Here is a 13,377-nt window from a genome sequence, read left to right on the forward strand (position 1 = left end):
CTTATATGATATAATTTTCTTAAAAAAAGAAAAAATTTTATAATGTATTGTTTTTTTTAAAAACAATACATTATAAAATTAAATTGACATGTAATTTAATTATATTATATTTACGTTGATAAGCATTTTAAAGTATTGTGACAAATTTATTGTAAAAAATATCAGTCGGATAACATTTCAAGATTGAAAATTTAATTGGCATATGTAGATTGTAGAATTGAATATATATTGTATTCACACAAATATTAAGACTTGGCTCTCTCGCGACGATACGATGAGGAGGAAATTACATACAAAAAAAGTTTAATTTTGCTTGCTAAGTAAAGTTTCATTTTTTATTTAAAAGCGCAATTTCATAATCATAAAACCTGTAAAATATGTGACAAACTAAGATATCTGTCTGATAGATATCTATGTCACGTAGAAATATAAAATAATTCCTGAAATATTCAGCTCTGTATGTCAATTGCTATTAGTCTCGAGAGGTCTCTTGACTGAGGCGGATGTTAAAGCTCTAGATATACCAAAGTAGCGCAATAAGCTCCATTTTCAAACTAACTATATTATATATAATAATACTACCCAGATAACAATTTGCTGATAATTTGCTTAAAAATTTTGCAAGCAATTTGCCAACGAGGTAAGTCCTCATTTGATGCAACATTGCAAGCAAAGAAACACACTGTAGTAGAATAACTTTACAATAACTTTGCGGCAACGATTGTGGTAAAAGTATTTGATTTGTATTTCGGTAAAATTGGAACAATTTTGATTATCATCAAAAGTACAAATGTTAATTTGGCAAAATTATGGCAATATGCAAGCAAAATTTTATTTAAAAAATGTTTTGGCCATCATCATGGGAACATTATGACAAGTATCAATAAATAAATTACACTATTTTGTTTTTGCACGAAATATTATCTGGAATATAAACGCTTGTGCAGGAACACGCTTCTAATGTTTGGGGGAGGATGACATTTTTTAGACAATTGCATCTTTATTAACATTTTTTTTTATCTCGATTTCATTACAGATCAAATCGCTTCAATATACAGAGGCATACGCCATACAAAGAAGAAAAAGAAAAAGCTGTCAAATGCCGCAACGCTCGCGCTCTTGCAGCGATTTTTGATTGTTGAGAAATAAGCCATTATTCCAGGAATTATTTTATATTTCTACGTGATATCGGATAGATATCTTAGTTTGCCGCATATTTTACAAGTTTCAGAATTACGAAATATTTTTAAGAAAAACCAAAAACTAAAGCTAAAAATGTCATATAATTGTTGCATGTTACTTTTAGTAACATTTAAATAAAGAATATTGCAAAAATACATTTTTTTAACTGATTTTAATTTAGCACCTATTCTAAAAAACTAATTTTAAAAGTAACGAAAGAAAAATAATTATTTATTATTTTTTAAGTAACGGTATCTGTGTGTGTGTGTGTGTGTGTGTGTGTGTGTGTGTGTGTGTGTGTGTGTGTGTGTGTAATGGAGTTTTAAAAATCATAGTAATGGTAACTTATTGAACATTTTGACTTGGTAACGAATAACTAACTTATTACTTTTAAAAAATAACTTTCCATTCCCTGCTTTAATTTATTTGCAATAGAAAAAAATAATACGTAGACAAAATATGAAATGTATTTATACCTGATATAAAACTGGCTAGCAAACTGAGGCTGATTGGAAATGTGCTCATATTCCTCCCGCCGACCAGATATTCATCTTCGCCCGAAGATTTCTTTATGAAGCCGAAGTAAATACCAATAATGCCACATACAACCAACATTACAATGAATACAGTATAGTCCGATATATTGAAATGCTGCATAGATTGAATGATTTCTTGGACAGTGGGCATTTCTGGGGCCCATTTTGTTAGACTTAGATCATTTGAGGTCCCCTCCGAAGTCATCTCGTTACACAATGAATTTGAAATATGTCGAAGAAATTTCGTTCTCGAGATCTTGGAAAAGAAATGAACGAGTCTTCTAATGATGTTTTAAGAATGCTTCTATCAATTACTATGCTTACACGATAGATTTAGTAATGACAATAGTCATATCTATAACGTAAAATGTGTAAATGACCGTTTGTACTACAACATCTCAATATAGTTGTTATTCTACATTCTACATTCGATAGTGAAGATATTAACTGCTTTTACGCGAATACTTTTACTCGGGTTTAATAATATCTGTAATTGAATGAAATTGGTCAATCATAGATATTCCTCTAAAGAATGGAATTAATGTGGTTAGTCAGTTTCTAACTACGGATGTTATTAAACTCGAAGGATGTCCAAGTAAATGTAGTCATTATGAAGTAGACTTATAAAAACGGTTTTAAAAAGCGTGTAAACTAATCTGAATGCAACAAGCTTATTCCTGGAAAAATTCCGCTGAAATTATTTCACGGTTTGGAACACTTTTCAGCAAAATTTCAGCATTTTTTAAAAATTTCAATTTAATTTCAGCGACTTTTTTAAATTTTAGTTGAAAAATTTATTTTCAATAAAATTTAAGCAAAATTTCAGAGAAATTTCAATAAAAATTTCAGAAAAATTTCAGCAAAATTTCAGAGAAATTTCAATTCAATTTCAAAGAAATTTCAGCGATTTTTCAATATAGTTGAAAAAATTCATTTTCAATGAAATTTCAGTAAATTTTTAGCAGTTTCTTTGAAATGTTCCAAACATAGAATAATTTCAGCGAAATTTTTTTCACCTGAGATAACATAATCAAAGAATTATACAATTAGGTTTTATTTCATTGGTAGAATAAATTTAAAACCATTTCGTGTAAACGAGTATACATTTCGAGAGTTATAACTACGTATGTTATTAAATCTGATTAATACCGCAAATGTAGATAACTTGGACCAGTGCAGATAACTATGGATATCACGATTGAATTTAATACTGTCCCAAGATATATCTAACACTGTCCCAAATCATCTATATTTACTGATTTACGGTAAATTTCCGTGTAAGATTGGAATTACATTTGTGCGTTTTTGTCGTATGATAAATTTTTTAAACCTGATTGGCTGCAAAATAGAGAGATTCGAAACTCTCTCTTACAGCCAAAAAACGCATAAATATATCTTACCCTAAACATATTATTACAGAAGTGTGTACACACACACACACACACACACACCACGCGCGCGCGCGCGCACACACACACACACGCACGCACGCATACACACACATACACACGTGTCGCACATGAGATAGCGATTATTCTATTACGAAAAATATATAAGATATTCATGAAAGCATCGATCAACATCAGATAAATTCTTTGAAAAAAATTGTCATATTTCATATTTTTAAGAATTTTTCATATTTGAAGTTTATGATTTTTTTAAAGATATTTTAAACTTTTTCTACAAATTTTCTTCAGAAATTGTAGAAATTTTTTAATTTTTAGAATTCGTATATATAAAGAATTCTTGAAAAAAAATTTTTTATTTCTGAAAAATTTTTATATAAAAAATCTAATTGTGAACAATTTTTTAAGTAGTTATAAAACAGTAAAAAATTAAATAATAGATGTAGTATTTACGAAAATTACATTTAAAATTGCGTCAATGTTTGATTATAAATTTTGATAAAATATTTAGATAAAATTAAGTTCATTCTGGACTCAATAAAAACAAAATTAAAAAATATGATGAAATTGAAAGTGAAAACCCAGGAAAAAATGTTTTATATATAATTATATAAAAAATTGCCATATTTTATATACAATTATATCTAATTATATATCCATAACATTTTTTTCCCAGGAATTATAATAAAATTCTGAAATCGATGTTATTTAAATAATTTCTGATTAATAATTTTATAACACATTTTAAAAATTAAATTTTAAGTAATATAAATTTTAAGAAATGTATAAATAGAATATTAAGCAGTACTCTTATTATTTTATTATCCGTAAATTACAAAAATATCACAAATAATAAAATTCTTATGATATCCTTGCAAAGATAAAATGAGCAAACACTTTCTTTTTGAGAACTACTTATACATATTTTTACTTACATTTATGTTACAATATTAAAGTATCTAGAGAAAACAACCTTTACCTGCTGATATAAATTTTCGAATTGATGATTTCTTTACTCACTTAAATCACTTTAGGGCGTGAATAAAAAAAAAACAAAAATATAACAAACTATAATTATTAAACATTGAAATGACAAATTATCACTCGTATTATATAAATATCGATTACAGATTGTATTTCATAGGTGTGTAAAATAAACTGACAATAATTAAAAAGTTTTAAAAATATAAATGTGCACACAATTGTTAATAAAGTAAAAGCTACATTAGAATGAATCGGTATCCTATTGGATCGGTCGTCATTAATAAATATGGCGTGCACATGCAAAAATGATGAATCTATCGCGAAAGCCAAGAGATGACTACCTTGACAAAGATCATGCGAACTATGGCGGAACCTAAAAGAGTTCGGAGCGTTGCGCCGCGCCGCGATTACGCGCATCACGATAGTGTCATTGTGACAATCTTCTAATTAAACTGACAATAGGCACAAAGTATGGAGTACAAAACGAACGACTGGATATACCTCACAGTTACAAGACTCGCAAGTGGATAATACGATCTAAATTTAGTAGAAGATACGAATATATATTTGATTAAATTAAGAGCTGCGCGATTTCAGCACGAGTCTTTTTATATAAAACTGAATCTCTTATGTAAAAATTCCTTAAAATATTTCATAATTAGAATATTATACAATAATAAATATAATAATATTCCAGCATATGATTAATAAATGAGTAGCATGAATTAACAGTAAATAAAATTTATGATATCGTTATACTTTATTGCTTGTTAGAATAAGAATATTTATTGTACAATATTTTCAGGATGAATATCAAGGAAAAAAAAAAAAAAATATTGAGTTATAATTTTTCCTTTAATTTTAATTAGCAAATGCGGCATATCTCGCATAAATTTCTAGAAATACATTTTATATTAAACATATCATGATAAACATTGAATGACATAATTTTCACCCTTCATAAAAGCGCGGCAATTCGTTGCCTAGTATGACTTTTCTCTCAATTCCTTTCTCTGTAATCACACCAGTACGTATTACACCGCCACTGCTACCATCACGAGCCATTGCTAATGCAAGTGCTAAAAGAAACGAAGTCATTAATTTGTAAACTGATGAATCTTTTTTACAACACTTACTGTTCTCTACCAGCCCGAGACATTCATCTTTTGACATATTGGGTTTGTATTGAGCATCCACATAGCCATAAACATACGTTGAGCCTGAACCACCAATTGAAATTGGCTGTCTGACACACATACCGCCTATGGGAATGCTGTAAACCTGACCACCTTTCTGCTTATCCCATCCTGCAACTAGGATCCCGGCCATTAAAGAATCTCGGTAATTGTAACATATTTCACGGAATACATTGGCAGCAGTTTCCACTAAAGGTGGCGTTCCAAGCTCCATCCTTAAAAAATAGTACATCTTAACATAGTACGATTACATAGAATAGATGCAATAATTTTATAAATGTCCTCTGATATCTTACTGATGTAACCCTAAATGATAAGCCACAATGTCCGCAATTGCCTGAGTATCTGCTGCCGAGCCGGATCGACAGCAATAAATATAATCTGTCACTCTCGTTAATTTATCGGCAAAACGATTGGAGACGTAAGTTCTAAAAAAATTATGTACGCGCGCGCGCGTTAATATTATGTGTAAGTTAAATTGTGTAAGTTAAAATTATGAAGAATAATCAATAAAGATTGCTTTGCTAAATAATTATACTTTACCCCGTTGTACCTCGAGAATCAGCCCCTATTACCACGCCACCATTAAATTCACAAGCCATAATTGAAGTCTGTAAATAGATTGCAAGATATCTTTAAAGATTGCATCACTTTGACGTAAAGAGTTAATAGTAAATTCATAAATTAAGATAAGGGGACATGTAATAAACCCGTAATCTTCTCTCTTTGCAGATATTTGAATAAAATTTTGTAAATGGTAGAAGAGAGTGTAAATATGAATAACAAATATGTATCTTACTTGTAAAAGCTACTAATTTTGTTCAGTTGTTTATTTCTGAATGAGTTTTTTTTTCAGATATGATAATGCTCCATAAATAATATTTTTTTAATGTTTTTTTTTATGTTTTTTTATGTTTTTAATAACTATATTTCACATTAAATTATATCTTTAAGTTTTCGCTTATTTAAGTAAATATACAATATATATAGAAAATAATTAAATTCAATCTAACTATAAAATTCAATAATCTAACTACATAGATTTTAATCGTAAATTACTTCAGTGAATTTTACAGACAAAAATACAAAAATGTTTATATAACTATACATTTTTTACTTTTGTGGACTTATTTTAATAAAGTTATTCTGGACCCATGTTTACATAACATTTTTTCTTATTTTTATCCATACAGTACACTGGCAATTTGATCTTTAAAATCTGAATTTTGTATTAATATTAAAGTGTTCCGATATGCATTGCCACTATTGAAAGTCTACAGTACACGCGTAATGAAAAAATGAACTATAAATTTTCGATACTGACAATATATATTAGAACATGGCGTAAAATATAAACTGGGAACATCTTAATGCATACAGAATATATAAGGCATTGTTATTGTATTAGCAAACTTAATAATACCTGTATTTTTCCATTATTCATAGTTTTAGGTTTAATGAAATGATTATCAAATAATTAGGTAATTTTTAATTTCAAAAATTCAAAGAAATAAATAAAGAATATTTAAGAATATTTTAGATATATACAAGAATATTTAAAGATCTTGTAGATATATACAGGGTTCCATAATTATTGATACAATGCTTGTAGGCGAGTACAGTAAATTAAGTTCAAAAGTCTTCTACTATTTTGCAATTTTCACAATAGTTAACCTACATTTGTTAACTTCTATAAAAAAGGACATATTTTAATTAATTTTTTTCAATCAATGGAGAATTTATTAAGGAATAAATCCATGTAAAAGTAGAATAAAAGTAAAATTAAAATTAAGGAGTTTCAAGATATATATAGATATATATAGATTCAAAGAAAATGAAAAGTTCAGAAACACGAAAAAATCTCGATTTAGCAAATTGCACTGGGATTTCTAAAACCTAAGTGTATATAACTAGGGTTAATGAGATATTAATTTCTTAATACAGATTAATTTCCTTAAAGAAACGCGTATTCGACTAGTTCAAATACAAGCGCACAGCCCAGTGTTCAAGGTTGCTAGGCGCGCGGAAAGTTGTTCATTCATCACAAACGGCAATGGCTTCACACGATCGACGCGTGACATTGAATCTCCGCTTTAAAATATGATTATCCTTCATTTTTTTTAACTAAAATTAAATTTCCTAATGACATGAAAAATGTATTTTTTCTGTTGTTATGACAATTTATATAATTTCTATTAGTTTATGAATTAAATTTTTTCTTGAACATTGAAGGTTAATAAAAAAAGAAGCCAATTAAGTGATACGGTTAATGTTAGGATTCAGAAGGAAAATAGAATTAAACATTAAAAATTAGAAAAAGAAATAAAGATAAAAAATCATATTGTCTGCCTGTTTATTTCTAATAATTTTAATTCTTCATGTTTAATTTTTCTTATTCTTATTCTGTTCATTATGTTTGAGCCTTTGCTTTATTAAACAAAAAATGTTTTGTGCATGTACATTCTTAAAATTGTATGTTAATAAGCTGTGTGTCTATGTTATAAGATAATATTTATAGAAAACAGAAGAATTTTTAGATCAATACAAGTATACTTTATTAATAAAAAAAACTTCTTTTGTAAAAATTAAAAAATTGTTTTGTACATTATCACAGAAATTTTGTACTTCATTATCACAGCAGTTTTATTAATAGAACCTATAATATAAACAACAATAAAATATATCTATTTATTATTTATTCAATCTCAATTTTATCGTTAGTTGTATGCTCTCAGTTGTATGCTCTATATATAATTGGGATTCTGAATATGTTCCTACATCAATTTCTAAATTAGTTTCCATATCAGATTCTAAATCAGTGAAAATGTCCTTATTTTCTTCCTTATTCACAAATTCATTTCTTATATTCTTATTTACACCTACTATAACACAGTGTTTACATCTTTTTAGCAATCCATCAACATAAGTTCCACTAAAACTAACTTCTCAGTCTTCTCATTTCTAAGACAGTTTTGCCTCTTAATATGAATTTCTTTGTATATTGACCATATTCACTTATATGCAGCTAAACTAGTTGAAATACTTAGCAAGCAAATTGCTATTATTTCAGTATTTGTTAAAACTGACAGTATTATTGACCATGTAGTCATCTTAATAAGAGTTCTACAATGAGTCTATAATCAGTAATAGAAAGTCTTAATTTTTCTACAGTTTTTTAGTAGTATAAGTTGGATAACTTCACCGATTAACACTTCGGATTACTTAGGATTTCCGACTATCGACTTATTGTAGAGCACTGGTAAGATTTCTGACTCATTGTAGAGTCAATTTGAAGGCCTGAACGACGCTTTTTTTGTTTTATTATCAAATCTTATTTTTTATAGGAAAACGCATACAATTGAGTACATTTTTATTAAAAATTGAAGTGGATATTCTTAATATTTATCGATTTGTTTTTTAACTTTAATCTATCAAATCTCAACTTTGCAATGTCATTATAACCTAAAACCGCATACCAATAACTCACCCCTGTGCTTTGCTCTGAATTAAGCCAATCTGGTATTGTATTATGTAGTGCAGTAGTTGTGAATGATTGAAGAATATTATCCACATAAGCCATTTTCTTAATTTTTAACAAACTGAACTGTCAAATATTTGTAAACTTCTAAATATGTACGATCACATTCGATTGTAGTGTAAAATCTGAGAGAAACCTGAGAACATGACGGCTCAAAACCTGTAACCGCAAAACGCTGCCGCGCACTACTGCCCTCTGACAAAATAGATGTAACTACATAGCAACATTCATTTTTCTTTCGGTACATCATTCACTTTTCAAGACTGGAGATGATAAATCGATGTTTGGTTCATATAATCGTGCTACATGTAACACAATTATATGAACCAAATATCGATTTATCATCTCCAGCCTTGAAAGTGGGTGATGTACCATAAGGGACTCCGCACAATAAAAGAAAGAGGGAACAGAGGATAAGATTTCAACCCATCAAAAACTGTGTATTCCACAATACATGATTTCTGATAGGAAATTCTTAAGGTGCAGCCACAATAGAAGGAATAAAGAATAAAGAATAAGGATTCTAACCTATCAGAAATTATTCCCGTGTATCCCGTGTATTCTCTGTGTGTGTATGTGTGTGTGTGTGTGTGTGTGTGTGTGTGTGTGTATGGTGACATAATTTATTAATGAAAGGGATCGATATGGAAAATAAAATATAGGATATTTGTGAATCTGATTGATATAAGACGCTTGCAATGAGATAATGACATTTAATATCCCAATTCTTATACATCGACGTTGATATAAGAAATATGATTTTATTCGTTTCGCTCGATCCGATTGCTAATTAGCAAATAACCGCTCTTCTCGTGATCAATTGACAATTAATCAGCACTTCGCTTGATAGTGTAGTCGTCTACAAAGTTAGATGTCGATCACAGCCTATCCGAGACTTTGCCACTCATCATCCTCTCGTCATATTAGCATAAAGATACTTAGATAAACTCGGAAGATTCCCTTCTATTTCTTATAAAAGAAATAGAATCTTATTCTCTGGGAATTTTAGTCTCGAGTTATTCTCAAAATATATACACTTCGTATACTGATTATGTCATTTCTTCTCCATATCAGCTATACACTTGTTCGTACAAATTATTAATCTAGCAATAAATATATTAGATCGCTTAGAACAAGTTAGATGCATAGTCCATGTGCCATATGTATGCAATATAAATGATGAATATGACAAGCGCATCGTACAGATTAATCACATTTCTTCATGTTATTTTTCTGCTCGATTTTTACTCTTCTTTTTTAGTTTACTGTGGCTGCCGCGATAGATGGTTGCGTTTTCTGATGTGTTGCCTGCAATAAGTTGTCACAGCAGGAATCCTTTGTTGTAGTGGGTAGTAATTTTCTCGATCTTTGACATGAAACCGGTTGTTGTAAAGTCGCTGTTTCGAAAGAATCTGCCTCATTTTCTGTTTTGATATTTTGTTGTCGGGTGTTGCACTGACAGGAACTTGTATGATGATGATGATGATGATGCAGCCGTGCGTAGCAATCGCTACATACTCTTACAGGATTGTAGAGCTGTTCGCTAGGTAAGGGAGTAGAATTCTCGGAACAATCGGCGCAGAAAATCTTTCCACAACATCTATGTACAAAAATAAGTTTAAGAATTACATAATTACATAATAAACATAATTTAAAAAATAATATACTATTTTAAATACTTAATCATTTTAAATACCAAAAAATCGTATTTGATATTTTAAAAAACATATTTTCTTTATTAAATATAGACATTTTTTTATTATCGCTTTCTTTTCAATACATACATACGTATGTTTATTGTTACCAGCGTCTACTGTTTTGCAAAATGCATACCTGCAATGATGTTTACGTCTACCAAGCCAGAATTCCGTGTTACATCCCATACATCGAGTCACGGCATGATCGGGCACCCATAAAGTAGGCGCGGGACCTAATTCCTCTACAGCTTCCCAGGACATATCCGACGGTAATGATTCCCCATGTTCACCGGCGCTACCCACCGAATCAGGTAATGAACCCTGTAAGTCACATATTTTTTTTTATTATATTATTGTATGCACATTTATTATATTATTGTAGACATATAAAAAGAATTATCAGCTAAAGAACCCTACTTACGATGTCATCTATACGATCGATATCTGCATTATGATTGCAAACTTGTTTGATTAGTGCCAGTCTTGTTGTATGCAATTCCTTTCTCAAGGCTTCCTCCTTGAGCTAAAAAAGTAATTAAAAGTTAAATAATTATTTTAAAAATTATTTTAAAAAAATAGGATTATCTGTTCTATGTATAATATATTGCCAGACACTTTCAAAGAATATTTCGAAAGTGTGTGAAATAACATTTGCTGCTTAAGATACCTTATGCTCTACGATAATTTGTTGGACTCGCATTTGAACGTCACAACATATAACAGGAAGACCGTCAACATCGTCCAACCAGTCAGGATTATCTAGCATAACATCTTGATGGGTTGGAGAAGCTGGACATATGCTACTCGGAGTTCTTGATATCAATGGAGCGCTAGTATCACTCATGTCACTACCCTCATTATGATTACGATTGCACGAAGAACAAATAACTTGTGCAGTAGTAGTGCCGGTTTCAATCCATGGTGAAACAATATCGCGCGATGAATTTATTTGTTGCCTATAAATTTTAACAAATTTTATAATTGTTTAAAGATTCATTTGAACATTGTTGAAGTATAAAAAAATATGTATTTACGCTTCCTTCTCTTCATTCATCACTGGAACAACAGAATCATTGTTGGGTATCAAAGTATCAGTGGAACTATCTACCGAAGGATTGGCAGGCGAATCATTGGATATTTGATTAATGATATCTCGTTTTGTCCTGATTTCAGTCTCTGATAAATTTTCGTTCACAATTTCGTTCTTATTATCGTATTTTACATTCTTTTTATCCATCTCAGTCTCGAGTGCTAGAGAATCAAATTTCCTGCAACGAAAAAAATTTACGAATATGTTCACTTATCGCACAAATTTATCATTTAATAACATACTTTTCCATAGAAATACTCGGATCGCTGCGTCTTCTGTGCAGATGCGTCGCATGATCAGGAGCATGCATAAGATCGCCGTATGATCTCGTCTTCGTCATTTGCCCCTGTGGCTCCTCATTCTCCCCACCTTCAATGTCTATTACTGTCATTCTTTGTTTATCATCTCTCATACCAAGCGACGATTCCATAGAGCCTAGATACACTTCAGACCATAGAACAAGATCGCGTACATTACAACTCGGCCATAATACCTAAAATAACATAAACAATAATATAAAAATCAGTATTAAAATATCTGTTGTCATTGTGTGGAATTATATCAATCATGTGATATTTTACGACATACTTGATTCTTTAACGGCGAATATAGATGATTTACGAACGCAGTCGAATTGAGAAAACGCCAAACTGAAAACGTACGCTCGCGTAGTCTCAATTGTAGCCTCTCTTGCCTGGTATTACACAGGAATGTACCGAACAATTGCGAGTAGGTATGTTGAGCCAATTTTACCTGAAATAAGAATGTTATATTTAATAGAAATATTAAGGAAATATTACACTTAGAAATAATATTAGAATAATTTCTTTGATAATATATTTTCTCTTGTATGTGTGTGTGTGTATATATATATATATATATATATAAAATGTTTATACATATTTACATACATAGTTATTTATACAAATATATTTACTAGGTACGCTGACGACATCTGAAAGCTACATTGAAATTGCAGGATTAACTGATGAACGCAGTCGAGCCACTGAAGAAATACTGGGCAACGCTCATTAGGATCATCGCAACCGATTGTTTGACCACATCGATCCGCGAACTTATGTCCAAAGTCTAACCATTCTCTCTCGACTAAAACTTGAAATCCCTAAAATAACAATATTATAAAATCAGAGTTAGAAAATTATAGCAATATTAACTTGATTATTTATTATTCTTTAAAAATATTGTACCTCCATAGTACGATAATATGGATCAAGTAGTATCTGGGCTAATGCGACAATTTGGGGAGTTCTATCCCAGCCGTCGCTACAGTGCACTAATACTGGTCGACCGTCCCTTTCTATTGCAGACGCTACAGTTACTGCTGCTCGCAATAAACCTGACATATGCTGCAACCATCGCGTTCCTTCCAGCAAACTTAACCAACTATAATTAGATTAATAAAAAAAAATTAAAATAATTAAGAATTTCAATAAATGGCATATAAATTTAACAGTCTAAGAATAACTCACTTTGGTTGATCCGCATCCGATGCACAAAGCTGTCGTACAGCATGAAAGCTTTTCCGTATTGAATGGATATTTGGTAAATTCATAAATTGTATGTCACAGCTGGGGTAATACTCAGGACACTCGCAACCACCGCCACGTGCCCGATTTGCTACGGCGGTTGTGTAAGATCTGGCATCGACAATTAAAACTTTCTATAAAGCGGAAATTATTTATGTAAAACATGGAACTAACTGTATGCTTAAATTATATATATATATA

At 30.2% G+C, this 13,377-nt stretch overlaps 3 protein-coding genes across 3 annotated transcripts in view; all 3 read right to left on the reverse strand.

Moving 5' to 3' along the window:
• Positions 1–4,222, reverse strand: part of LOC108693606 (sodium-coupled monocarboxylate transporter 1-like) — a 16,827-nt gene extending 12,605 nt beyond the window's left edge. The window contains 2 exon segments of the mRNA XM_018202641.1: positions 1,659–1,974; positions 4,104–4,222. Of these exon segments, the coding sequence (XP_018058130.1) occupies positions 1,659–1,923 (265 nt within the window). The 5' untranslated portion in view covers positions 1,924–1,974; positions 4,104–4,222.
• A 742-nt stretch (positions 4,223–4,964) lies between these two features.
• LOC108693676 (proteasome subunit beta type-6) lies at positions 4,965–9,011 on the reverse strand. The gene is made up of 5 exons (XM_018202732.1): positions 8,792–9,011; positions 5,848–5,915; positions 5,601–5,732; positions 5,245–5,519; positions 4,965–5,187 (listed from the first exon to the last, which is right to left on the reverse strand). Exons 1-5 carry the CDS (start codon positions 8,882–8,884, stop codon positions 5,060–5,062), a joined length of 696 nt encoding a protein of 231 aa, XP_018058221.1. The 5' UTR covers positions 8,885–9,011; the 3' UTR covers positions 4,965–5,059.
• A 527-nt stretch (positions 9,012–9,538) lies between these two features.
• LOC108693741 (myotubularin-related protein 4) overlaps positions 9,539–13,377 on the reverse strand; it is a 9,356-nt gene continuing 5,517 nt past the window's right edge. The window contains exons 7-16 of the mRNA XM_018202856.1: positions 13,120–13,310; positions 12,838–13,033; positions 12,567–12,752; positions 12,218–12,382; positions 11,872–12,122; positions 11,574–11,807; positions 11,207–11,495; positions 10,961–11,062; positions 10,676–10,860; positions 9,539–10,442 (exon numbers count right to left, since the gene is read on the reverse strand). Of these exons, the coding sequence (XP_018058345.1) occupies positions 10,100–10,442; positions 10,676–10,860; positions 10,961–11,062; positions 11,207–11,495; positions 11,574–11,807; positions 11,872–12,122; positions 12,218–12,382; positions 12,567–12,752; positions 12,838–13,033; positions 13,120–13,310 (2,142 nt within the window). The 3' untranslated portion in view covers positions 9,539–10,099. The remainder of the gene's footprint in view (positions 10,443–10,675; positions 10,861–10,960; positions 11,063–11,206; positions 11,496–11,573; positions 11,808–11,871; positions 12,123–12,217; positions 12,383–12,566; positions 12,753–12,837; positions 13,034–13,119; positions 13,311–13,377) is intronic.

This window comes from Atta colombica, unplaced genomic scaffold, assembly GCF_001594045.1.
Source record: "Atta colombica isolate Treedump-2 unplaced genomic scaffold, Acol1.0 scaffold96, whole genome shotgun sequence".
Classification (NCBI taxonomy): domain Eukaryota; kingdom Metazoa; phylum Arthropoda; class Insecta; order Hymenoptera; family Formicidae; genus Atta; species Atta colombica.

What these genes read in the sequence shown, in the direction of transcription:
- LOC108693676 (XM_018202732.1), bottom strand. Translation starts at nt 8,884, where the DNA reads ATGGCTTATGTGGATAATATTCTTCAATCATTCACAACTACTGCACTA. An exon ending in GATTCTCGAGGTACAACGGG is followed by an intron (nt 5,733 to 5,847) that starts GTAAAGTATAAT and finishes TAATTTTTTTAG; the next exon opens with AACTTACGTCTCCAATCGTT. An exon ending in TCTCGGGCTGGTAGAGAACA is followed by an intron (nt 5,188 to 5,244) that starts GTAAGTGTTGTA and finishes CGTTTCTTTTAG; the next exon opens with CACTTGCATTAGCAATGGCT.